General features: G+C 40.7%; 1 protein-coding gene across 2 annotated transcripts in view; it reads right to left on the bottom strand.

Moving 5' to 3' along the window:
- The window catches only part of LOC108431596 (metabotropic glutamate receptor 7), a 309,666-nt gene that overhangs the window by 220,220 nt on the left and 62,176 nt on the right, over positions 1 to 27,270 (bottom strand). For both annotated transcript variants that reach the window (XM_017704846.2, XM_017704845.2), the window contains exon 2: positions 10,724 to 10,940. In XM_017704846.2, coding sequence (XP_017560335.1) covers positions 10,724 to 10,940 — 217 coding nt within the window. The remainder of the gene's footprint in view (positions 1 to 10,723; positions 10,941 to 27,270) is intronic.

The raw sequence follows: 27,270 nt of genomic DNA, 5'->3' as shown, positions 1-27,270 counted from the left end.
TGTTAAACTCTTTTACACATATTTGGTCCCAAACATTATGCAAAATAGTAGTGCCAAACTTGACCACTAACTGCCACTGCAAGGTGAAGATGGGATTTGTCCCAGAATCTCTGCAGTGGATCTTACTTCAGTTCTGCAAGCTTTTATTGAGTCGACCATGTAATCAATGGCTGATGTTTCCCAGCACTGACCAGGTGGCACAAATAGGTTTTAAAGAAAGCACTACGTACAGACATGTGTGACTCATCAAATGACTTCAGATAGAAATGTAGTGCGAGATTATGCTTTCATTCAATTTACTGCTTCACCTCCTGCGTCTATTGATGGACCATCTTTCTATTCAGGTCCCTTTTTCAAATAACATTTAAAAGACGTCAAATGACTAACGTCACAGACTGCCATCTCCATCTAGCCGGCCAGGCAAAAATGCTGTACTTTAAAACCTGATGGTTAGCTATCAAGTGGCATGTCTGGCTGAGAAGGATATGCTCTGCTACTGGGAGCTGGGTTTGATTGCCTGTGATGCCACAGCCATCTGTGCCCAGGGGTCCATGAGAGCACAATTGGCCCTGCTGCCTTCTGGGTCAAAAAAGATGGCTTAGTTCCTCTCTCTCTTTCAATCTGGTCAGCACTGGTCAGTTATGGGTGTCTGCCAGCCCACATACAAAGGGTTGGGCAGTCAGTGCTGGGGGTGTAAATCTCTAACCTTCAAGTCAATCATGAATCTTCAGGAAACTACGCAGTGCATGAAATCTGGAATTTCACTGGAGTGAATGCCATAGAATAAACATATGTATTTCCCTCAGAACCTTTCAGTGGCTGGTTCTCTGATGGAAACAAATGGGTTTGAATCTTGAAATGCATGATGGAAAGTTCCTATCATTTTTTTTTTCTCTGTGGCTTATAGGTAGATACAGCCAAGCAAGCCCTTCCATTGCTTATGACCTCAGGAGCTGAACTGGAGGCTAATTCATCAGATTAATCACTAACATAATGGAATGAACCAGTCACTTTTTCTAAAGAATGGGGCCAAAATTTGTACTGGAAAAATGTCATTCTAGGTCTTATATGTCACTTACTGTGAATACAAGCTGTAGTCTAACCAAACACCTGTTTAATCTATAACATCTAAAAATGTTCATGTGAATCCCTGTTGTCTTACCACTAACATACTACTAGAATCCCATAGATGAGCTAGAAATTATTGGTACTATATCATATTGGTATTCTTTTGTCCGAGATTTGACACTGATGGCCTGAACCGAAGGCCTAGCTCCATCAGTCATGGTTCACCTCTGAAGGTTCTTTAAAGCACCATTTCTGAAAATGAGATGCATGAGCATGAAGAACATTTTTAAGGTTTAAAGAACCTGCAATGATGCTGGAATCACAGCAGCATTGGCAGAAAAGAATGTATTGGCATCAAACAAATGTGTAGAATTCAAATTGATATTTGATGACATTTATTCTGAAAGGGCAGAATGCTTAGGTGATGGTGGGCTACTACAATATCTGTATTTCTATTATTGTGCTGTATTTCACTGCATTTATAACCCTATACAAAAAAATATGTAAGCATCTCTTATGCATAATTACAGGCTTCAGCCCGGAACCAAACATCCAAGCCAAGAACAATTTCAGAAAATGTGGACAATAGTTTGAAAATATGCAGTGGCTGGCTACAGTTCCTAGAGAAAGCAGCAGGCCTCCCAAATTGGTCAGTGGTAGGAAATTCAGGCAGCAGGTGGGATTTTGGGAAAAGAATGAATAAAAAAAGAAAAAAAAAGATGTTTGGGGTTATAAAATATTTAAAAACAGTCAAAAGACTTCTCAAGCAAGTGCCACTCTCCATGCCACAAAGACGTGCCCCTAGCCATAAGCTGCGGCTTATACGGTACATATCTGAAGTGGGGTGAATACCTTGTCACTAATCTGAGCTTGCAAAACAAACGAGAGTGATAAAGAGCTGAGGTTTGGCATTCGCATGCGGGATAATGAAATAAGCAAATTAGGATCCTCAATAACAGGCACATCTGTCTTAATCCTGAGCAGGCCTTAATGGGTTGACAGACAAACATACTCATATCAGGCCCACAGTAGGAGCCAAGTCACATCCCTGGCAAGCAAAGTTAAGATGACAAATACCAGCTGACAAATACCTGGAAGCAGTGCTAGGTGTGGGTAATATGACAGGGGAGGACAGATTTGGGCATGCCACAATAGTTGAAATACTCGTCAAAACTGTCACTGAAAATGACACTCAGAATAAATCTGGAATAAGCACCTCAGTTGCACACCTATGAATGCGGGACTGAACCACAATGTTCAGAGCATCTTTTCTAAATCTGTGGCTGTTAACAAAAAGCACACATAAAGTAGCAGTTTTAGATATTTTGGCTCACAGACTTAAAGGTCCAAAAATGGCTCTGTGAAGTGACACCATGTTTTGGTTCTCTAAAACCTTTCAACAGATCCTTCTTTGAAGAACCATTTTTATAAATGAAACGTGTGAGCATCAAGAACCTTTATTTCTGTTGGATTTTCCCCAATTTTGTCGTTTCAAATTCCACCCAATATTTAGGTCTCCCTTAAGCTCACGATACCAGCACCAGGAAGGTGAAGGCTGGCACTGCCGCTAACACAACATCATTGGACAGCCGAATGCATTCGGAGGAAAGTGCCAACTGCAAGATCTGTAACATCAGCTTACAGACTAGCACTGCGTTGAGTGATGGGGGAGAGGTGGAGCTATCCTACCCACCCAGAGAGAGTGAGGCCAATTGTTGCTCTCTTGCACTCCTGGCCACAGACAACTGTATCATCACTAGGGATTGAACTTGTGATCTCCTGATGATAGAGCCAACACTTAAATGGTTCCACCACTCAAGAGCCTAAAGAACCTTTTTTAAAGGTTAAAGAACTTACAAAATAACACTTCAACTGGAGAATTACCTTTACACTCTCAGCAACAATAGCTCAACATGCACTCTCAGAAATAAAGGCACCAAACTGTCACTGGGGCAGTACCTCTCTTGTTACTGGGTTGTTATCATCAAGGGTACATCTCAGTACCTTTAGTCAGGGAACATAATTGTATCATAATCTGTTATATTGTCTAAATTGTATTGATGCCACACACTCTAGGGTTTTATTTCATTGTTCTGTTTACGAACCTTAAATTAAAACTTGTACACAATTGGACCTTAAAACCACCGGCATACCTTTGAGGATACACTGACACTGTTTGTACCTTGAAGCACAAAAAATGTACCTGCACAGAACTTTTATTTCTAACAATGTAGTACTAAAAAAAGGTTATAGCAGAAATAATTTCTGATGCTACCTAAAACTAGTTTTTTAAGGTTTCATAAAAACCATATAGAATAAATACAGAAGTACCACTTTTTTATTTTAGGCATTTTATTTGAATTGTCACTGTTCTACAGTAAGATTCACTCCAAAGAGGTCCTGAATATTCTGTAATAACTCTAGTTAGGACCAATCTGAGCGAAACAATGTGCAATGTGCTCCTCAGTATATGGGGTTTCGAACAAGCTGGGATGCCCCTGCATCAGAACGATGAGGTAGGTGCTGGAGAGCTGTTGCAACGTTTAACCTCCGTTTGCAACTTCTGGGTGCATACCCCCCGTACCCCTTCATGTGTCTGGCAGAAAACGGAGATCACGTCCTGCATTGCATGTGATGCAATCGATTACACATACTTCAAGGTATGTAACGTATTTTTTGGTTCGGATTGCTCATCCTAACGGGAGTTACCACTGAATATTTGGGGCGTCCTCAAGTGAATAACCACTGTCTTCACAAAAGAACCATTGAAGAATTCCTTTTTTAGGGTTATTTGCGAAAATGTTTAAAAGGTTCTTAGAAACAGAGAATTAATAATTGAAAAATTCTTTAGGGAACCAAAAGTAGTTCTTTATGGCTTTGCTCAAAGAACCCTTTTTGGCAGAGTGTAGAGGTGGGCCGCATGACAAGAAATAATATAGCACAGCCAAAAATATCAAAAAATGGATAAAAAAAAATGTTTGATGACAAGTATTGATGTCTACATTTAACACTTAACAAGATTAACATTTCTTAGCACTGACCCGGTGAAATGTAGAAGATTTTAAAGAAAAAACTGCTCAGAGATTTGAGAGAACCACCAAATCACTTCGGCAAAGATAGACGAAGAATACTGAGGAACACGGAGCAGCAACACTGTCTTTTATAATTGGTTTATTGCTTTACTTAGTCCCTACATTTACTGACAGACAAGCGTTCTATTTGGGCATTCAAATAAATTAGAACAGAGTCTAAATGAAAGACTTCATGGAATCCCTCAGTTTATCCAGCATGCAAAAGTGCAAGATCCTTTGCACTTGACTTGAGTTAGCATTTACATACACGATTGACCCCCACATGAGAAGCTAATCATGACATAGTTTATCATGATAGCAATATAGTATCAGCATGTGCCTCCATCCCTAGTCTGGACTGGAATGTGTTTCCTTTCCTTATCCCAAATTGAACAAGAGCTGAAAGCTGCATTACAGTATAAAACTAAGTCTAGCTCAGTCTGCTTTCGCCCAAGGCCTTGTTATACATGCTTCACAACTATGGACAACAGTCTTTCAGGAGTCAAGATCAAATTTCTTTTCCTTTCCCCTTGCTAGACATCCTCTCATCTCACTGAATGAGAGGCACATATCTTCAGGCAGTCCTCCTGCCTTTTGCGTTCACAGCCCTGCAGGTAGTCTTCCACCCACGATGCTAGCTCCGTCAGCCTCTTTGAAAGTACACAATGTCTTCTCTTTGCTGCCCCTCACGGCTAAAACTGTCAACTTTGACTCTCCGGTTGCCACACTCAGCTCTGGACAAACACCGGCTAAAAATAAGATGATGTCCCATAGGCTTCCAAACCTGCATACAGAAAGTTTGAGGAAGAAAAAGGTTCTTCACCGCAGATGATAAAAGCTTGCTCTGAGGCTCAAAGTCAGGATGAGACATTGGCCCAATCTAAGTACTCCACTGCAATGGTAATCAATAGAGATACATTCCACCCTCTCGGTAAATTGATGCAAGTAGGCCTAATTAAGAGACTGTGCTGAGGGTGGAGAACAAGAAACTGAAAGTACAGATGGAGGAACACCTTGGAAGATCAATGTGCTGTGCAGAGCACAGCAACATCACATCCCCCTATGTACAAAGTTAAGGCCCTGACAAAAAGATTAATCTCTGAGCTGGAGGTGGGGTTCCTACCATGTTGATTGGTAAACAATGCTTTTCTTAATTTGTATGAAAAAATCTCAGGATTCTAACCCAAGAAATGCCCAAACGGTCATGTAACCCTGAAGGCTACTGCACACCAGATGCTGCATGTAATGCAGTAGAATGTATAGCACAGCTATCAGCTAGATGTGTTGCAGGGAGAGCACAGACACAGATTAAGTTCATTTTACACTTTTTTTTATTGCACCAATCAATAAAAATGTTCTTCAGTGGTCAGGACCCCCATGGACCCTCACAGAGCAGGTATTATTTGAGTGGTGGATTACTCTCAGCACTGCAGTAACACTGACGTGGTGGTGGTGTGTTAGTGTGTTGTGCTGGTACGGTGGATCAGACACAGCAGTGCTGCTGGAGTTTTTAAACATGCACTGTCCACTCTATTAGACGCTCCTACCTTGTCAGTTCACCTTGTGGATGTAAAGTCAGAAACAGTTCATGTAAGACACATCCTGATGTTCCCATCTTACACATTCTGATATTCTGATGTTAAAGCATGCTACGCTGTCTCAAAAAGAGTTTTCATTATACGTTTACTTAGCTTGCTAAATCTTAGCTAGCCTAGCCAAGTGAAGGCCACTCCTATTTGAACAACCTGCTCCTTATGGTCCCATGTATGACTTTTGGTAACCCCAGGACCTCAACCATGACCTTAGGAACCCTTTTGTAGGTATTTCTAATGCATCATATTGAGGTATGATGAATTATATAAAGAGCTGAGCCAGCACAGGTCCACTCCAAAAAGGTTAGTTGAGGTAATGGGCAATTAGCATTCTTCTGTTTTGGGCCTGAAGATTTTGCTTGGTGTTTCAATTTTCAAATTTCAATCCAGTTTAGTGGAGCAAAATGAGTAGCGTACTGTGGTGCTTAGACAAGTTCAGCATTGCTAGACACTGAACACCAAATGTTTGTGGTGCTCCTTCACCAAAAATAATGGGTTCTAATTTAGAACATTGTGCAACGTGGTGCACTATAGCCTTTGAAAGTTATTGCGGTCATTGTGCTACACTATTTTAATTTAATTTCGCAATTACATGATTAATTAAAGTAAAAAAAATACTTTTCAACTGGATTCACAACAGGTCTGAGTCTGCACTTCATTAATCGTCCATTTGCTTTAATGTCAACCATTTAAAACCACACTGAAAAATGCAGAATCCTCAAAACAAGGTCCTACTTTATATGGATAACCCCTTATAGATTATCCTTAGACATTTCAAATATTAAGGTTCCATTGCATGATGTTGCCTCAGGTTGAAAAACCCATTTTCCTTACTTTACAATGACATGATACAAAAATATAATATAACGTAATAAATCATTTTTATGTTAAAAGAAACCACTGAAATATGTATGTTGCCTAGAAGCAACATTGTGCGAGACTGGATTTAGCCAGCAGCAAGTGAAGAGTTGCTTATGTAGCCAATTTTTTTGTTTGTTTGTCTAGACAAATTAGACAAAGAATTTTTGTATTAAAAAATCAACACATTTTTATTAGCTTTATTACAAATGTTAAAAAAGCCCTGTTTCTTATGTGGTGCTCTTTATTCTTTCTGTCCTTTACCACACAATGTTGCCTTAAAATGACTTCCATACATATTACTTTTTTATTTATTATTATTTTATTGATATTCTTTTATTTTGTTTTTTTTTATTTCAATAGTCAGGTCTGTTTTATGCAATTTAGTGGTGGCTTTACGGTTAGGATTAGGTTTTAGATTGAGGTTGAGGAGACTCACTGATTAAGGATCAGGTCCAGGGTTAGAGTGAGGAAAAATGTAGGTGAATTTAATAGAAATTCATTTGAATGTCAGTTAAAGGCAGAATTGACATATACAAAGTATGAACAGTTGACTTTCCAAATAATTTGTCAATTATAAAGCAAGAATGCATAATCAACAATAATTTTACACTGAAATATCTTCTATTCACAAACACAAATGTGGTGTGAAATAAGAGCGTCGTATCTGCACATTCAACAGAACCTCTCTGCTTGTTTCAGGGAGCTATGAGTGAGAAATAATGAATATTGAATTACACCATGCTTTTGTTATCAGCAGCAATAACTGTCACCTCTAATTGCTGTTCCAATCAAATAATTAGTTTCTGTTCACTTTGATAGCTTAATTTGCCCACTACTGGCAGGGGCTGGTTCTATAAAGGTGCTTTTAAATGGTTCTAAAGTTGAACTGTTAACTGTTCTAATGTTCATGTCCATAATGCATTTGTCCTTACACAGGCTATCATCAGTGGCCGTGAAAACTCACTGCAGTCCATTACAAACCCAACACACTGTCTCTGAAGCCATCCATCCACCTGCTTTCATGCACAAGCTCTATTTTTAGTGAAACTGCAGACAGCTGTGGCTGAGGCAACGATATTCTGAAGCATCATAATCCTTAAGGCCATGATTACATTAGCTTTGGAGTGAAACTGAGGCTGCATGAAAATGTAAAAACAGCACAGCAATGTTTTCTGTCCAGCAGTTCCTTAAAATGTATTCAGCAGATGTGATTACTATTCATTCAGAGATAATCTTGTACACCTAAAATGTAACATTGATTTATTTCAGCCATCATCTGTCCACTTTCAGTAACAGTACTACCATGTCAGTCTTCAAGTTAGGGCTGTAAAAGCATAGCATTGTTATCGGTTAGCTAGCTTAATGATGTTTGTGCTCCCCATTTACATCATTTACAGCTGGCGGAGATTACAGTACACGGCTATGCACCACTCAAAAAAACACATGAACACCACTTTAAATTCTAAAAAATCTAAAATGTAAAAAGATGGATTCCTGTAAGAAAACTGAGCTCACTTTGGACAGTAGTGCAACTGTCATGTGTGGAGCGTGGAACATCTACAACAGGGGTGTCAAACTCAACCAACAATATATTAATAATAAGAAGAAGTTTTGAAACACACACACACACACACATATATATATATATATATATATATATATATATATGTTCACTTTCATATATTTACTTTCAATGTAAGTCAAAGGCACCAGAATTTCTTCCAAGTCTTTTCGAGTGATTTCTTTTAGTTCATTCATTGTAAAATTTACAGAAAAGAGCATGTAAAGAGCAATAAATAACAATGCATATCATTTAAAAATGTAAAACTCTCCACAAATTTCACAAAAGTTATTTTAACTTATTAGCAAAAAAAAAAAAAAAATATATATATATATATATATATATATATATATATATATATATATATACTTGAAATATTTAAGATTTAAATGTCCCCAGTAGCTCAGCCTTTTCATTAATACTTGGGCTCAGTTTCTGAGCTGCTGAGCTCACATTAAGTTTTTATTTTGGTTAAACTGCAGTTAGTTGTCTGGTGATATGATTGGGGTGGAATTGAGTAGAATTGTGTAGAACTCAGGTGTGACTACTGCCCCATAAATTGTTGTTGTGGTAGGAGAGTTGGATTGCACATTACGCTGCAGTGCATGCTGGGGACTGTAGTGCAGTGCAATAAGAAATGAGCTAATTTTAATATAAATAGGACAGGATAGGCTGGATAGGATTGTGTCTTGATTGGGCCTTGTGTTTGACACATGGGGTCTAGAGAAACACATCTGCAGCAGAAAGCACCTCAGCATGTTGAGTAAACTGCAGTGAAACTGGTTAAAACAGCATGTCATTGTCTGCTTTATAGCGAGATCTGTTTTAGTGTAGAGAAGCACACTCTGTGGGGGGTGAGCTCCATTTGCATCTAAACTGCATGGCTAAATTATACTTCTTCATCACTAGCATGCTAATACACACAGACCTGCTTGTTCACACGGACACATATTTTTAAAAAAACATTCATTTTTTCTGTGTTTTGGCCTCCTGCCAAGACAAAAATGATGATTTGGGCTGCTGAAAACGTCCAGGGTGGAGATTTTAAAAGCTCTTTCTTCTTCTGTGCTCATGGGCAGACGTTTTAGAAAATGTTGGCATCACATGTATTTATGCACAGTTCTGTTTAGCAAGTGGCAAACATGCGTGTCATGGTTGATAACCAGGCTGCTTCTGTGTTTTCACATAAATTTAAATTAGTAATGCATTATTATTATTATTATTATTATTATTATTATTATTATTATTATTATTTGAGGGGGAATTTGAATAGAAATACAAATAGTAATACTGATCATGACAGTCCTTGGATTGCCACATAAGTTTTGTGCTGCTGTTCATGCATTGGTTCTTTATTATTTCTGTACATTTCACAAAGCAGAAGACCTGTGGATTTCCAAGTCATACATCATAATGTTTTATGTTTGATGTAAACTATTTAGTAATTTTGGTTATCGACAGGCTAAGCTGGACTTTTTGCCTCCCATTTTACCCATTAAAATCCCAGGCTTATTACACGCTAAGGCTTATTATCCAGTAACTAGAGGGACTTCAATACAAACTTGCTGAGCTTTTCTTAGGTTAAAGAAGTGTGTAATGAAACTTTGGGCCTGCTGGTGGGCCCTGGCCATGTACGGGTCATAGCCATGATAAACTGATTAATCAATCATGGAAATCATTGTTAGTTGCAGCCCTAATTCGCATGATTGTGAGGTAGTTTAACCATATGTCATCATCAGCATTGTTACTGTATTTGACTGCCTGTGGTTGCTACTATAATGACACTCCAAAAAAGCTTTTGGCTGCAAAACTAATATACGCCACAGGTTTTGATTACTGATCACGGCAGAAAATCAAGTATAGCAACGCAGCACAGACAAAGAGAAGAGGATCTACCTCGTGATTGATTGAACATTTGTGAACTGCCAGATAGGGACATCACTCATCCAGCTGGGTACGACCAAGATAATGCCAAAATATCTTAGTCTAGAAGCTTGCCAACAAACTTATTTGATGCAGAGCTGTTGCCAAAAGATTACAACCTCTATGTCAAAAAATGAGCGTCTGAGGCTGGATCACAAATCTCAAATGTGGAATGCACATTCTCGATGCACATTCTCAGAACACGGGAGCGAGCGAGAAATGAACAAAGAAAAATATACCCTGAAGGAACAGCCATAGAAGTCGATCCATACAACTACTTTATTATTAGTACAGGACTATTGAGAAAGATTAAATGCAGCATCTCCTACTGCCACTCCAACTACCCTCCATGTCATTACGAGGCTCCGAGTCTAATTTATGCCCTAAAACCTACAAGTCATGTCTCATCAATTGGCTTTCTTCACTAATGAGGGAGAAGGGTACAATTATCCCTCGGGCGTGTGGCACATTGTTTGTTATGACATCTGAATGACTGTGCGCATTGCGTCTCAGACCTTTCAGACAGAGCTTTATCTCCATTACTGACTGACATCACTTCAGACCCAAGATCACTCCCGCACAGTTTTCATCATTATCGCTATCGTCAGGAACGAGGAATCAGTAATAGGTAGTTGCCGCGCATTTACCTGCTTCCCGAGAGAGCTGCATGAAGGCTTCCACTCCTTTCTCGCCGTAGCTCCCTTCTGATGCCACAGTGGATACATAGTTCCAGCCCATGGCCTTAACAATGTCCACCATGGCCTGGGCCTGAAATGAGTCGGGAGGCACCACACGTGAAAAGAAGTCGTAGCGGCGGTCGTCGCTCAGCTCCGGTGCTGTGGAGGCGTAGCTGATCTGAGGAATCTGAAAAGCAGAGGAGAGAAGACATTAGCCTCAGCCTAAATGGAGTCAAACCAACTTTTGGGCCTCTCATGCTTCTTCATGAGCTATTCTGGAAGTAAACCAAGTTAGCTGAGGGGTGAGGATCCAAACAGCACTTTATAGGCTATGAGTACTTGTTGTTACATCAGAAAGAGCACTCAAATACTACTTCTCCAATGACCGTTATAAACAGTATCATCAACAAATCATCACTAACCATAAAGCAGGTTCTTTACTGTAGTTTAAAACATGTCCACTAGGCTGCAAGGCACCCATAATGTATGTACAATGTTTTTTTGCATTTACATTTTTAGAGCATTTATGTGGCACACCAATGTTCACCAATCAGGCATGACATTATGACCACCTCCTTGTTTCTATGCTCATTGTCCATTTTATCAGCTCCACTTACTCTATAGGTGCACTTTGTAGTTCTACAGTTACAGACTGTGGTCCATCTGTTTCTCTGATACTTTTTTAGCCCCCTTTCACCCTGTTCTTCAGTGGTCAGGACCACCACGGACCCTCACAGAGCAGGTACTATTTGGATGGTGGATCACTCTCAGCACTGCAGTAACACTGACGTGGTGGTGGTGTGTTAGTGTGTGTTGCGCTGGTCTGAGTGGATCAGACACAGCAGTGCTGCTGGAGTTTTTTAAACACCTCAGTGTCTCTGCTGGACTGAGAATAGTCCACCAACCAAAAATATACACCCAACAGTGTCCTGTGGGCAGCGTCCTGTGACCACTGATGAAGGACTAGAGGAAGGCTAACACAAACTGTGCAGCAGATGAGCTGCCATCTCTGACTTTACATCTACAAAGTGGACTGACAAGTTAGGAGTGTCTAATAGAGTGGACAGTAACAGTGTTTAAAAACTCCAGCAGCACTGCTGTGTCTGATCCACTCATACCACCACAACACACACTAACACAACACTACCACGTCAGTGTTACTGCAGTGCTGAGAATGATCCACCGACCAAATAGTACCTGCTCTGTGAGGGTCCATGGGGGTCCTGACCACTGAAGAACAGGGTAAAAGGGGGCTAACAAAGTATCAGAGAAACAGGTGGACTACAAAGTGCACCTATAGAGTAAGTGGAGCTGATATAATAGACAAAAAGTGTAGATACAAAGAGGTGGTTTGATGAAATGGCCAGTCATTGAACTGTAGCTGCTTGTTATTACTTCCTACATTTTTTTAAATGCTGAAAGATATATCCATATATCATATTAGTTACTATGTACTTACATAATGAATTTGCACAGCATGCACCAAGTGCTGGTGCTCACATTTTGTAGGTTAATGTACCACAATATAACTTGAGTGTAAATATTTGCTATTGAATTCTTCACTGCTGTAATTATCCAGTAGTTTTTATAGAAATTACAATGTATGTGGCAAAGAATGTACCAGAAAACGACTTTAAAGTGCTTTATGTTTACCTTACCATACCACACTGTTCTGTAAATCAAATCGCTACCAAATGTTGCCTTCTGTCCCGAAATTGTGCACCTTACCTCACCTGTGCAACAAGCACAGATAAAGAGGACCGGACTAACGAAGCCTGCTATGGCCAGGCTACAGAATGGTCAAAATGCAGTGGCAGCATATTTTGTCTGGGCAATAACGAAGCAATAGAATCTCATGTCATCACCGCTGCTCTGCGCACACCACAGAGATGCATTCATCATCTCGGACAGGCTGCATAATGCACTCATTGTTTTGTGAGTTATGTAATGAAACCGTGAGTGGCGCACTTAAGCATTCAAACTCAGTGGAGGCCACGCTGTGATGTGAACACAAAGTCCCCGAACGATCACAATACACTGTTTGGTCTCACTTTATTCCGATTCTGCAAGCTGAGTTTTGGAGTGTAATAGTGTGCAATACAGCGGGACTGAGTTCAGCATGTGTTCAGCGTTTTACCAACATAAGCCTGAGCGAAACATCTCAGATGAAGTTATGAGGATGTGCATGGCAAAGATCTCCGGCTCTAATCAATGCAGAAGGACCTCCGGGCTATTTTTTCCTAATGTGCTCAATAATCACTCGCCTTGAGCCTAATACTCAATATCAGGGCGATACAGGGACACGTCCTATCAGATGTAATGATTCCGAGACGGGAAGGCAAATGAGAAAAGAATGATCACGTGACTCCAGCAGTATCAGCACAGAGCGCTAATGGAATCTTGGAGTCAGAGGATAGAGGGTAGTTTGAGTTTGCTGTCCTGTAGCTGCCGCCTTGTTTGATTGACGAAAAGCCGCTTTAAAGTGCATAAACAGGAAGTGTGTGAAATTTTGTGGTAGGCATGTCTCTAATGCCTAGAGTGAGTCAGCACCATATGCACTTTACCTCCAGTACAGTGTTCCTATAGGAGTTTCTTCAGGGACAAACTATGCTTTTTATGCTGCTTCAGGACCATCTGTCTCCAGATAGATTTTCTCTTATAACCACATCACTAGACAGAAGTGAGGCCCCAGGTACGTAAGGTACATCATGGAGGAGCACTTTTCTGTAGATCAGTATCAAATCGAAACTATGCAAAAAAATAATAAACAACCTGTGCCTAGATCAGCAATCCTAGATGGTCCCAAGATGGACATTGCATTAAGCTGCTCTCACACAGAACGCATGGAAAACTCAGGTAAAAGCACGATGACCCAGCAACCTCGGGAGGTTGTGAACCTCGGGAGCCTAAGCCAAGAATTCGAGATGATGAGATGTGGTGTCTTCTATCTTCTATCTTTTCAGTAGACACATTGATTTTGGCTCACAGTTGCAAAGAAATACACTCTTATTAACTGGATAACATTAGTAATTGACTGAACTGGACGTTCCCTCCAAAATCACACATCAGAACTACCGATAAAATACTTGATTTTCTCCACAATGTGAAAAAAAAATAGCTTGACATTGTCTTTACGAGCAGATTCTTCAGCCTTAAAAAGCTCTGATATAAGCTGTTGTGAAATGCTCAACATATGCAACCTATGACTGCGTCACAATAACTGAATTCACTATTAATAATGACTATTATTGTCAGCTGAATGCACCCAAGCATCAACCTCAAGTTCTGTTATGTCAGCTAATAGCCTCCTGTGCTAGTTAACATTGCGCTGAGTGATGGGGGCCTTCCTGCCCACCCAGAGAGCAACTGTGCTCTCTTGGACCCCTGGCCATGGATGGCTGTAGCACCACCAGGGACTGAACTTGCAACCTCCTGGAATCAGATAGTTGCGTGACCCGGGAGCCAATAATCAAAAGGCAATAAAAACCATTGTACTGTAATAGACTGTTACAGTGGTCACACGTATCAGTGTACTAATAAATTAAGTATGAACGCTGTGTATTTCAATTAAAAGGGTGACTACTTATTAACAACTATGCTAAAAGATAGGAGGCTAAACAGGCTTAAAGAGAGTTAACCCCTTAAAGACAAGTCCATGTGGCTGTGGCTCACTTGCATGTTATTTTTGGTGAAAATAATGTGTGATCGCAGGTGAAATGAGTTCACATATGAAGAAAAAATATATATACCTACATATGTTTTACTGGGATTGTACAAGGTGAGTCAAAAGTCACAGGACACAGTTTTATTTCAGAAACAAAAGGGAAAATAACATCTGAATTGATCATGGAGCATATCAAAGAAGACCAGAATTGTCTCAGAAATCGATTGCTGCAATATCTCTTGTGGTTCAAAAGTTATCAACAAAGAAAGTTGCAACAACAACTGGGAACGTTGCCTGCGATGCACAGCTATTCGACGTGTTCAGTGTGCTGTCCCTGGTGCTGAACACAGAGCTGAAGGCGCAGGATCCAATCATTTTGAACCCACATGAGAATCTCTGGAGAAATGCTGTCACAGGCCTCCATGATGTGGTGCTGAAGGTGGTGTTTGTTGTGGATTTTCTCAGCATACACAATTTGTTTGGCTTCAAATCTCTGTGCTCTGTGTAGTTATTTGAACCTTAACCAGTATTAAACTGAATGTGGGAAATTGAATGTAAGCCACAAGTGAGCTGGAAATCATATGCTAGCAGGAATTAGCATCATCACTGTGGTAAATCTACTCATAAAGCTGTGGTTTTTGGCATTATACCAGCTGTATTATTACATAAAATGTTGGGTTTATGAAATGATGGCAGCAGCCAATAACTGAAAGATCAGTGGTCCATGGCTGCTTTACAACAATAGCAAACTCTGAACTAATGCATTGCTTGGTGGAAGAATTATTGAGTTGTTTCTTGTGATAATATTAGATATAACCTAAATTATTATTTTTGGAAATTCTGTATTTTAACTGGTTTTATTTTGTTACCGTTTCACATGGTGAATATGATGACCCTTTATTTTAAAGTCACAGTAATGTACGGCCTCTCGTGACTGCACTTTAATTCACACATGCACGTTACCTACCCGAAATGTCTGTCTAAAGAACCTTGGCTGAAATGTTCTGTAAAAGTTGCTCTTCTATGGCGCCACGCCATAGAACCCTTCTGGCACCTTTTTTAAAGTGTACTGTAAGCACCTTCCTGAATAGCAGTTCAGCATTACAGATCAAACAGCACCCTATATACATTGAGCAACGCTGTAAACTCTGATTTGGACTTACAACTGTGGGAAAAGTTGTAAATCCCTTTAAAACCCTTCAGTGAAACCCTGTATCAGCAATCCTACTGCAAAAAACGTTCTAAATACCAGTTCAGCATCACAGTCCTTATGGCACCCTGAACTGCCTTTATCCTTCATTAGCAACCCTGTAAACCTTCATTTGAACTCACTACTCTGCAAAAATGTGCTATAACCCCTTGAAGCCCCTCAAAAATCACTGCAGGATTCTTCATCATAAAAAACTGTAACAGCTTTAGCGCAACACAGGTAAACTCATGCCTGATTATCTTACTACCCAGCATGATTCCCACTGTTCCTTGGCCCACTCTGAAAGGTCAGCATTTCAGGACCTGCTGAATGTGGCGTTAAACTCCACAGCAAACTTCAAAAATGAGTTTGACTCGCCCGGCGCCCAAGACTTCCTTTGCAATTATCTTTTTCTTTCTGTTTGACACAGACCTGGGATTACTTGATCTTTGACCGCACTGGGCTGATCTTATACCCCCCATCTGTTAATTCCCCCCCTTGAGGTAGCTCAGGCCAGCGAATTTCAATGACGTGTTATAATTTTCAATTAGCCTTTTGATCTGCCATGGTTTAATGACATGGAGGGCATATTCCATTAAAAGCAGTCGATTCTCAGACATTATGATGGGAGTGTGGAGGTGGGTGTGGAAACAGCATGCAATACTCGATGGAGCAAGCATCGCCATATAAGGCCGCGTGCTCAGAGAGTAAACAACAATAATGACTGTCACACTGAGAGCTACACCTCTAAATTACTATGATGAAAGACCTCCATGGAAGATCAGGCAATACATTTTCTCCAAACTCGTCGAGCTGTCAGTCTCTATGCTAATTACTCTCCCATGTCATACAGTCACCGTGCCTCCTGATGCACATCCCACAGACTCAGAGAAAAGGCTTTATGTCAGCCTAGAATGTGGGTTAAAGGCATATGCTAATAGATGAGGCTATTTAAACCATTTTCAGAGTTCTGTGATAGTAGAGCAGCATCGTCAATTTAAAAGCCTGTCGTGAATGTATGCATGCATGACATATTTAACTCCACTTCTATCTATGACCATATATCATCATCATCATCACTTTTATTTATATAGTGTGCTCAAGGACGCTTTCCAGGCAGAAAGTAACAAGATACATAATCAACAATACATAGCGCAGAACACAGACACACACAGGCAGCCGTCTCACACTGCACCTACAGTGCATCACACTGGAGGCTGGCCTGGAAAGCCTTGAAGGCCGAAAATGTCCTTTTTGCTATGAAGGGGTAGCATTTTCCTGCAGCTGAACACTACCAGTCCGGGCAGCCTCACAGCTGCAATGCAGCGTCACCTAAGTGGCTGGTAGAGTCAGCAATGTAGCTGCGATGTAGCACCACTTAGGCAGTGCTGCTCGGGCAGCCGAACACTACGTGTCCAGCCAGCCCCACAGTGTAGCATCCAACAAGCAGCCAACCCAGGTTGCGATTTCATGTCAATCAGCTCTCCAGTCCAGGCTGCATCATAGCTGTGATGTAGCATCACCCAGACAGCCAGCCCAACAAGCCTCTGAGCCACAGGTAGAAAATTGCTCTCGGCCACTATCTTGGCAAACACCTCAGCCAGCAGGGAGACATCGAAACATACACACAAACAATACAAAACACAACATAAAACCGAGGTAAAGTGGGAGTCATCTTGTGCCAGCGTACTTACAGTGGAGCACACATTCACCTAATGAATGCATTATTGATATACTGCTGAATTCGCTCCCTGTGTCTGAGAGATGAGACGCTATGCCCTGAAGTGAGACCTTGAGCTCCTAAACCTATGCCATCCCCCACTGTCTCACATTCTCCCTTGTATCTCTTTCCCTCAATCTCTCTCTTTCTCTCTTCATCGCTCTCTCTCACATAGCGATGGCAGAAATATCAAGGCCACGGTATCATGGCCTTGGCCCCTCGCAACCCAGCACCTCTATATTTATGTGTCTGTGCCGATGACAGGGACGGCCATGATGAACATTGTGCATCGGGCGGCCTCTGGACAGGGCCCTATTATCTCACTCCATTATCTTGTCCATCAGGGTGACTGATCAGCAGGCAGCTGGCTACCTGTGTCCACGGCATCTGGGGGCTGGCCCGTGTCAGGTAAGGAGCTGAGAGAATAGGGCCGCTGTCTGGTCATCTGTCAGGTGAAAGTTTCCTCCAGCCACACAAACAGTGCAGCGCAAACAGCTAATACATCACGTTCTTTTGCGCTCTCGCTTCTTGGTGGCCATCAGCGTTGCCGTAAGGGTTTCAAGACTTTAGAATGGAGGCGTATGCAGGAATGAAGGATCTCATTAAAGGGATGGTTCTGTGTTTATTTCTATAGACAAACTCACGTCACATAGATAAAACCAGTAGCAGCAGTCAATCCTGTTTATCTGTACTTTTGTTTGTTTTAATAGATAACCGTGTCAGACAGTGTCAGAAGCTACAGAAGCAAGTCTATTTGAGATCACTTAACTCAAAGTGGCTTGAGGCAAGAGTGATAATTTAGGCTGGAGGTGTTTCTTCCAGGCTACAGTTGTGCAGAGAGTAGTGTTTTCCCTCGTCTAACACTACAAAACTGAACTTATAAAGGCCTTGACAGTTATTTGATAGCTGAGTCAGTATGTTTAAGGAGGCAGTTAGCTATAGTCTGCAGAATTGTGTCTGGGAGGGAACTCATGCCTTAATTTAGCTCAGCAATGGAAACCTGGATTCAAATTTGTTTTTGCAAAGCTGCAGCTTTTATGAACAAAGTACATTGTATGTACAAAGTACATTGCATAGCTAAGAAAAGTAGATATCTGAATTTTGTCTGTACTTTTGTAAAATGTTTTGGACACTATATTAATTTTTTGTGGGTGTGTTAATTCACATTGACTACAACGTCCTGCTATTAGAGGCTAAAACTCTTACAGGCCTAGCTGATGTGTTGATGTTATAGCCCATCAATACCACTTAAGCCAGCTAAGGCAGGCTTACAGCTCTAAAGATCACTTACACCGATCAGGCATAACATTATGATCTCCTCCTTGTTTCTAAGCTCATTGTCCATTTTATCAGCTCCACTTACTATATGGTGCACTTTGTAGTTCTACAGCTACAGCCCATTCTCAGCACTGCAGTTACACTGACGTAGTGGTGGTGTGTGTTAGTGTGTGTTGTGCTGGTACAAGTGGATCAGACACAGTAGTGCTGCTGGAGATTTAAACACTGTGTCCACTCACTGTCTACACACCTACCTTGTCGGCCCACATTGTAGATGTAAAGTCAGAGACGACAGCTCATCTGCTGCTCCACAGTTTGTGTTGGTCATCCTCTAGTCCTTCATCAGTGGTCACAGGACGCTGCCCACTGGACGCTATTGGCTGGATATTTTTGGATGGTGGATTTTGGATTCTCAGTCCAGCACACTAACACACAACCACCACATCAGTGTTACTGCAGTGCTGATAATGATCCATCACCCAAATAATACCTGCTCTGTGAGGGTGCATGGGGGTCCTTACCACTAAAGAACAGGGTAAAAGGGGGCTAACAGAGTATCAGAGAAACAGATGGACCACAGTCTGTAACTGTAGAACTACTAAGTGCACCTAAATAGAAGTGGAGCTAATAAAATGGACAATGAGCATAGAAACAAGGTGGTGGTGATAATGTCATGCCTGAGTGGTGAACAGTTCAGAAGGTGGAAGATCATTTTGTTATCTCCTAAACTGGAATAGCAAGTTTTTACACCCAGAATAAAACATATTTCTTTAGGTTAGCATGTGCTGGACGTATTAGAGATGCTATTGTTTTTCATTTAAACCCTAGTAGTGTTGTTTTTTTCAATGTTTCACTTATAAAATGTTAAATAAATACAGACCCATTATAATGTTGCATTACTACTGTTATTATTATTTAAAGTATTAGGAGAATTCAACTTTTTTTTTTTTTGGCTAAACCACCGCTTTCAGATTGTTTTGTCTGTTGGAGGAGGAAGTGTTATATGTTGATGAGCTGTTATTTGGCTGAACGAGTCACTTTGTGTCTTCTGGAAATAAAAGCACACTCTTACCAGTTGACATTTTGCTCAAACGTCTGTTTATTCAAATTACGCTCACTTTAACACACTTTTGTAGAGCGTCCCGCTAAAATCGTAGCTCATAAACGACTTCAGATCATGGGGGCATCTCTCTCCCCCTCTGCTCATCTCTTTATCGGCCGCTCACAATTTTGATCAAGCATTACAGATATTATAGGGATCAAAAATAAAACTTGCCTCTTGTGTGTTCAAGTGTCCTATAGAGCCTCTAAAAACAATTGTCTGGATCAAACTGGAACAAAACGCTCCACTTCCATCCCTGTTTCCAGGAGACAATTAATGGAAACAAGTCGCTTTGCCACAGACACTGGAAAGCTTCTATTTCCAAAATGGCACAAGCCATCGTCTCCTGAAGCCTCCTGTGAAAGATAATAAACACCTCTCCAGGGCTTCACAGCTCTCCATCCACACGCATGTAGAAGTTGAAACCTGGCAAACAGAAACAATCTGACGGGTTTCTATTCCTGCCCCCCTCCTAGTGCTTAATTCGGACTTGACCCTGGAGCAGACCAGACAGGCCAAGAGGTATTGTCTAAGAGCACTTAGACAGTAGATCAGGCTTACGACCCACTTGGGGTCATTTTCCCGCACCAGACAGAAAGGTCAGGGTGGTTTGACAGCTCCAATAAAAAGTAGCAGATGAGGAGTTTGATGATAGGCTCGGATCTGGGGGCAGAACACCACAGTCTGAGAGGAAATGGGGAAACGCTGATGTCCTACTGACGATATTGGACGTGGGACGTGATCACTGACATTTTCTGACATTTTCGCTGCCTCCATTTTCCTTACAATAAGAGTGGGAACTTGAAGTTATTACCTTTCATTGCTGGGAAGAACTTACAGAATGTGTGCCATTATAGAGGGGATACATAATGAGATGGGCATTATAGGACTTCTATACATCTGAACTTCAGTTAACGTTCTGTACTTTGTGGTGATTTGGAACGTCAACGGAAAATTCCAGTTAAATTGACTTTAGATTATGTTAAACCTTTAATCCTGAGCAGCTATTTATCCTTTAATCCTGAGCAGCTATAGAATCAGCTCTTCTTCTTTAACGGTATTCCTCAAAGTGGAAGTAGCATTTATTTGGATATCTAAAGAACATGATATTCCTGACGAATGTTAATTTATTACATTTTTACTTTGTTTCACTACCATTTTGAGCAAGTAGGCATAGGAACAAGAACTGAGGTGGGGGATGTGGCAAAAATATCATATCTTATCATGCCATGTCACTTTGCAAAATGAGTGTGACCTAGGAAGAATTACAACAATGATGACAACAACAAAAAATTTTTTCTTCTTTTTTTTGTGCAGTTGGCAAACTAGCTACCTCATCTACCATAAACAGTAAAACCACAAAAGCCAACATAATTACAACAAATAATTTTATTACTGTAACAAAAGAGTTTGGGGTAACGGCATGACTGGCTTCAGTGGTGTACATTGTGTGTGCAGCTGTGCTTAGCCAAGGAGTTAATCTAGCAGTTAGCTAGATGAGCAAACTTGCCCATTGGGATGAAATGTTAAACCAGCCTCCGGTTGGTATGTTCAGTGCTGCTATTTAAAGGGCCACCCTTCAAGACCAAAGTTGATTTACATGTGAAGTTTCACATGTGAACTGTATTGCCTCCAGAAATCTGGCAGCACACTCCAATAAAATAAATGTAATTCTGCTGACAAATACAAGTGTGACAGAGGCTTAAATACAGTGTTTGCTTGTTTTTAAAGAAAACATGCTAGTACATAGAAATCTCAATTTCTCACATTGGTCTTTTTTTCTATGGCCAACATGGACATACATGCACAACCACACCAACTATTCAGGGCTGAAGACTGAGAGTATCATTGATGCACTCTTGAAAAAACTGAATTGACAGATTTACTTAAAAAGGTTCTCAATAGTGTTTAATAGCTTCTAAGGTACTTGATTAAGTAATATGAATCATACTTGAAGCAACACTATAGTAGGATTAGGGGATGTGGAGACCTCTCTGGAGGAAAAACATCATTGCATGCAATGTTCAGAATAACATTTTGTAATGTTGTGCTTCGAACCCCCACAAACAGATGAATCTGTCTTTTGTGAGCGCATTGAAAGGACGTGTCTTCAGGGGATGTGAGTGATTCATCTACTATTGTCATCATATCTTCATTAGTATGATGCAGATTTTTGTATTCGAGACCTAAACATTGAGCTGGACCTCCATTTTGAGTGCACATGATGTTAATGCATAGACATGATGTGGACCTCCAGACAAAACTCCAGACTAATCCGTCCCGGCACCTCTGACTTCCAAACGAATATTTCTGCAAGCTAGCTAACTCATCTACCAAACAGTAAAACCACAAAAGCCAACATTAGTTTAACAGATTAGCAATGTGTTGTAACAAAAGAGTGTAGGGTAATGACATGCCTGGTTTCAGTGGTGTACATTGTGTTTGCAGCTGTGCTTAGCCAAGAAGTTAAACTAGCAGTTAGCAAGATCAGCAAATGATTACTGCTGGTTTTACAGGGCGGCTCACAGCAGTGCACACTCCATATTTTACTGTGTTCTTTTTTTTCCACCATTCTCAGTAATGCTACTTCTTTTCATTTAAGTAAATCACATGATTTGAGTTCTAATTAAGTGAACTGAATATTTTTATGCCTGTAAACTGAAATGTTGGATTATTTAAATATGTTATTCCATGTGGTTCAATACAACGTAAGCAGATTTTAAGATTTGTTTAAGTGATTTATTCTCAACTTAATCAGGTTATGTTCTATTAATTAATGTAGAAAAAGTACAAAGTTAATACATTCAAGTTACACCTATATAATTGTTTTAAGTTATTCTGATGCGACTGAGCTGTTATAGATTTAAGCTCTGTAGTTACTGGGTAACTTGCACTCACAGCCAACAACAATGTGACTTGGCATTTAACTATGACATAAAAGAACCATGCACACATGATGGAAAGTAGGCTGTGGGAAAGATGGCACGAAAAGGGTGAGTAAAACAAGTACAAACAATATGCAAACAAAAGATGCTTCTCGAAAGATGTTGAGTTTTACTCAACAAGATTTCACTGATCAAACAAACACTTATAACATCTGGACCCTTATGAAGTCACTAACTTATTTTCATTGAAACAAGACACCTAAAGTACACTTAGTTAGTTAAGATAGAGTTGATGACCAAAACACGACCCCATCTGACAGTATATAAAATGTCCAGGTGATCTGACATTTATACAGTATTTGGCAGTACATTAAAATACCTTGAATTGCATTACCTGATAGTGCATAAAAGTGCTGCCAATGGTGAAGCATCTATGCAGCTTTCCACAAGACTAGCTGGTTATAAAAAGACAAAAAACTTGATGGACAGGCTGATCTGAAGTCAGGGATTATCTACACGTGCCCGTACATTAATTGGAGTGCACTCCTCTTCCCTCAGCTCAGCTCTCCTTGACCCTTAATTACAGAAACCAGTTAAACGGAAGAGAGGTGCCCCTGATGCGAGAGGGTTCACTCTGAGTAGGTGTTAGGGGCCAGGAGGCCTGAGCCCCTGTTCTGTGTGTTCGTTTCATCACACGGCCCCTCCTATTGCTTTCTTCCCATTAATTAAAGAGTGGGCTGCAGCTGGCGTGTTGTTAAACAGGCTGAACCCTGAACCAGACGTGGCCTGTGCGGTCTAAGCTGCACCTGTGCCTGGGAAAACAAATAAAGAAAGGGGCAGAGAGCGGCAAAAACAGGTAGACAACACCGCGCCGGGTGAGATGTGAACTGCAAACAGGAGCCGTGTGGTGTCTACGCCTGGAAGCGCTTATTTTGTTTGCTTATTTGCTGCCTGGAGCTCAAGGAAAACTGAAAATTTCTTTAGAAGGCATAGATTTTACATTTTCACTCAGTATCACACTTGTGGTTGTAAATAGATGAGGAGAGAGATTTTACAATGATGTGAATTTGACAAAAAGTTATTGTTGCATGTACATGTCTTGATTAGTGTAGAGAAAATCCATCCTTTACATTTTGGTCAAGTATTTGTCAATTTTGACATTGAAAACGGTAGAAAACAGTCAGAAAGGCAGAACCAAGTGCTATGAATATATAATGTATATGTAATTAATTATATATCTAAGAAAGTAATTCATTCATATAATAATGTAGTTACTTTTAGCTAATTTTATCATAAAATCAAATCTGTATCAAAACAATGCAATTTTACTGTTTTTATACACACTTAAAAGATTTCTTCTTCAAGGGTTCTTAAGTAAAGGCAGTGTTTGTATTAAGAACCATGAGTGGCATGTTGAGTGGTACGGTGGCATGTTCTCCCCATGTCTGCGTGGGTTTCCTCCGGGTTCTCCGGTTTCCTCCCACAGTCCAAAGACATGCAGTCAGGCCAATTGGACATGCTAAATTGCCCCTGGGTGTGAGTGTGTGAGTGACTGTCTGTGTCTGTCTGTCTGCCCTGCGATGGACTGGCAACCTGTCCAGGGTGTATCCTGCCTTCCGCCCGAAGACTGCTGGGAAAGGCTCCAGCACCCCCCCGCGACCATGACTAGATGGGTGGGTGGATGGATGGATGGATGGATGGATGGATGGATGGATGGATGGATGGATGGATGGATGGATGGATGGATCGTAAATGGTTGTTTGCATGGTGAAATGGTTCTTCAGATTAATGAGGAATGTGTTATAAAAGGGTTCACCCGTTGTTATAATGTCAAGCCTTTGCTCCGATGTTATGATTGAAACAATATAACAGTTTTTGGTGCTATACAGAACCATTTTCAAAAAAATTCTTCATGGAACCATATAAAAAAAGCACTTACCATGCAAGGAACTTTAGCATGATATGGTTCTATATACAGCTCACGGTTCACAATACAACCACTGCTTATACTCAAGAAGCCTTGAAGAACCATGTTTATTAACAGTGTAGTATAAAAGTCAAAAATAATTCTAGACTTCTAAAAGTAATCTGGTTTGCAGGGAGTGCATCAAGGGTCCATGCGTGGGCCTTTCACATTGTCCACTTGGAAAACAGCATGAAATGAATCCACAGCGCGCGAGTCAAGCACTGGAAATCGAATTACTATGCGGAGGACGGCACTGATGCGAAGTTCATTTGCCTGGGATTTTAATCATTCTGACCTGCTGGCAGGGGGTGCAGCAAATCACTGATTTCATTACAAGGGCCCATTCTGTCCCCTCATGCCGCTCCCATTCCTCAGACAAAGAACGGCAGCATGTTTTCAATTCATACCTCCATTTTACGCAGCGTGGGCTTATTCAATAAAATCACAGCGATGAGAGAAGAGTGGAGGGGAAAAAATATATTGTGGCAATAATCGCTAAAAATGAAAATACTTTGGCTAAATAATAGGCACCATCTTTAAATCAGCCCCAGTGGGCGTTAAACAGTATTTTCTTTTTCCTGCTAAACACTGGATCCCTATTTTGCTGTAGTCCAGGGACAGGATGAATCTGAGCAAGTGGACTCCAACTACATAATTCATTAGACTCCATGGGTCCATTGTCATGGAATGTGCTAATCCCGTTTAAGTTAAAGTCTTTAATTCGGTTGTCCAACATGGATCTGGCTGCGTGAAAGCACAGAAGGCAAAGCTAAAATGAGGTGCACACGTCAATTCCAAGTGGACTATCATTGTTTTAACAGCAACCCTGAGGGCCAGTGTGCTGGCTTTGCTGCGGATTAGATGTTTTCTCAATAAGAGAATGAATCAGACAATACAGAAAGCCCACGCCTTGCGATAAGGCTTCCGAAACGCCTCTGGATATGTGCTGATGTATTCTGGCATGTGGTGGCCTAGCAAGTAGGTCAGCAAAGTTTACCTACATTGCCAGCTGCCTTGAATGCAAAGCTTCTGTATAATGACCCAACGCTTAACGTGATAAGGCCACAAACATGGAGAGAATCCAGCATGAACCAAACCTTTTCACACGTGCCCACATTCCAGCAGCTGCTCCCACGTGTTGATGCCACCGCTTCCTCCTTTATTTCCGCATTCGTCCTCATGTCTTGTGGGAACATACAACTTTTCAACACAATATATTATTCATCATTAGCTGTGCTTTGCTAGTATGACTGCAATGCTCACCATCTTTATAGTTAAATATGCAAATGCTTTTTGTCAGTGAGAGCTCATTAGAAAGCATAATTAGCCACAGTTCACTGGCACTGTAGCAAAGCTGAGATTAAAAAAGGGGGGACATTTTGGGTGAGAAGTGCCTGATTTTTAGATCTCGTTTGCCTGTAATCTTGTTTACGAGTTTATATTGATGTTCCGGGCATCGTTACTGCCTAAACTGGATTACCACCATGTTATTTCGTCAAATTGTGAATTTTAGCATGTGTTTAAGTTCCCAGACACCCTTACTGTAATTTGCATAGCTTTCTTGCAGATGGGAATCATACGAGTCCCGTGTGCAGCATATGTTCCTATTACTGTATTACAGTAATAGTAGCAATATTCATATTCATTAAAACAGGGCTAACAAAGAATCAACAGAAAAAAAGGTTACACTACATAAAAGTTATACATGACTTGTGGTATTTTATCATCTCAAGGCTTCAGGGCAGTGTGCAAAAAATTGGCCACCCCTGGGATAACACACGTCCGCACATTATAATGTACAATTTCTGTTTGTTTACTGAATTTAGCATATTGGAAAAACTAAAATATGTACGTTCTAGAAAAACATACAGAGTTAGAATAGTTCACAGTGGTGGTGATAGGAACCAGACATCTGAAGAGCTTAATGCCTCTAAAGCCTACCTTATAGAAAGACACATGAAGTGGTTATGAATATCTTGCCTGATGCCTGAGACATTATTTTGTGGTACTTTTGAGATAAAATGTTGGCCTAAAAAGTATGTTTTTTTCAGAGCATGCAGGGCATCTTCAGGCAAAACAGTCTGCAAAGAAAATGCGTTTTTTAGATTTACCTTCATCAAACTCATTAAACGTGTAGGTTTACTCATGGTCATGATAATAAAAAGGGCTATGCATTGTAGACATTATGGATCATATCACCACCACTGTAAAGACATCTGAGTTGGTTTCTCTACAACCAACCATTTCAAATCAAACCACTGTGAGTTTCTTTACATCTCAATGACTATTTAAGCAGAAAAATTGAACTTATTTTTAACTTACAATCACTTAGAAATTCAAGAAAACATGCAATTTAACCAGGGCTGTTCAAGCTTTTGCATCATCTGGATATCATCAGGTAAAGCTCCTCAACTGCACTCACACCCCTCCTCCCCAATCCTTCGACTGTGCCCCTGTGCACAAAGCGAGCTCCATAAAGACATGGTTTGACAAGTTTACTGCGGAGGAACTCCAGTAGGCTGCACAGAGCCCTGACTTCAACCCCACTAAATGTTTTTGAGATGAATTCAAACATCTATTCCTAGCCAAGCCCTTGTCATTCAACATCAAAGCCTGACGTCACAAATGCGTGTTTCACTGAAAGGGCACAAATTCCCACAGACCCACGCCAAAAGCTTGCGGGAAGCCTCCCATAAGAGTGGAGGATTTTATA

The sequence above is a fragment of the Pygocentrus nattereri genome, chromosome 21 (assembly GCF_015220715.1).
Source record: "Pygocentrus nattereri isolate fPygNat1 chromosome 21, fPygNat1.pri, whole genome shotgun sequence".
In the NCBI taxonomy this organism is placed as follows: domain Eukaryota; kingdom Metazoa; phylum Chordata; class Actinopteri; order Characiformes; family Serrasalmidae; genus Pygocentrus; species Pygocentrus nattereri.
This window is presented reverse-complemented; position numbering and strand designations above follow the sequence as displayed.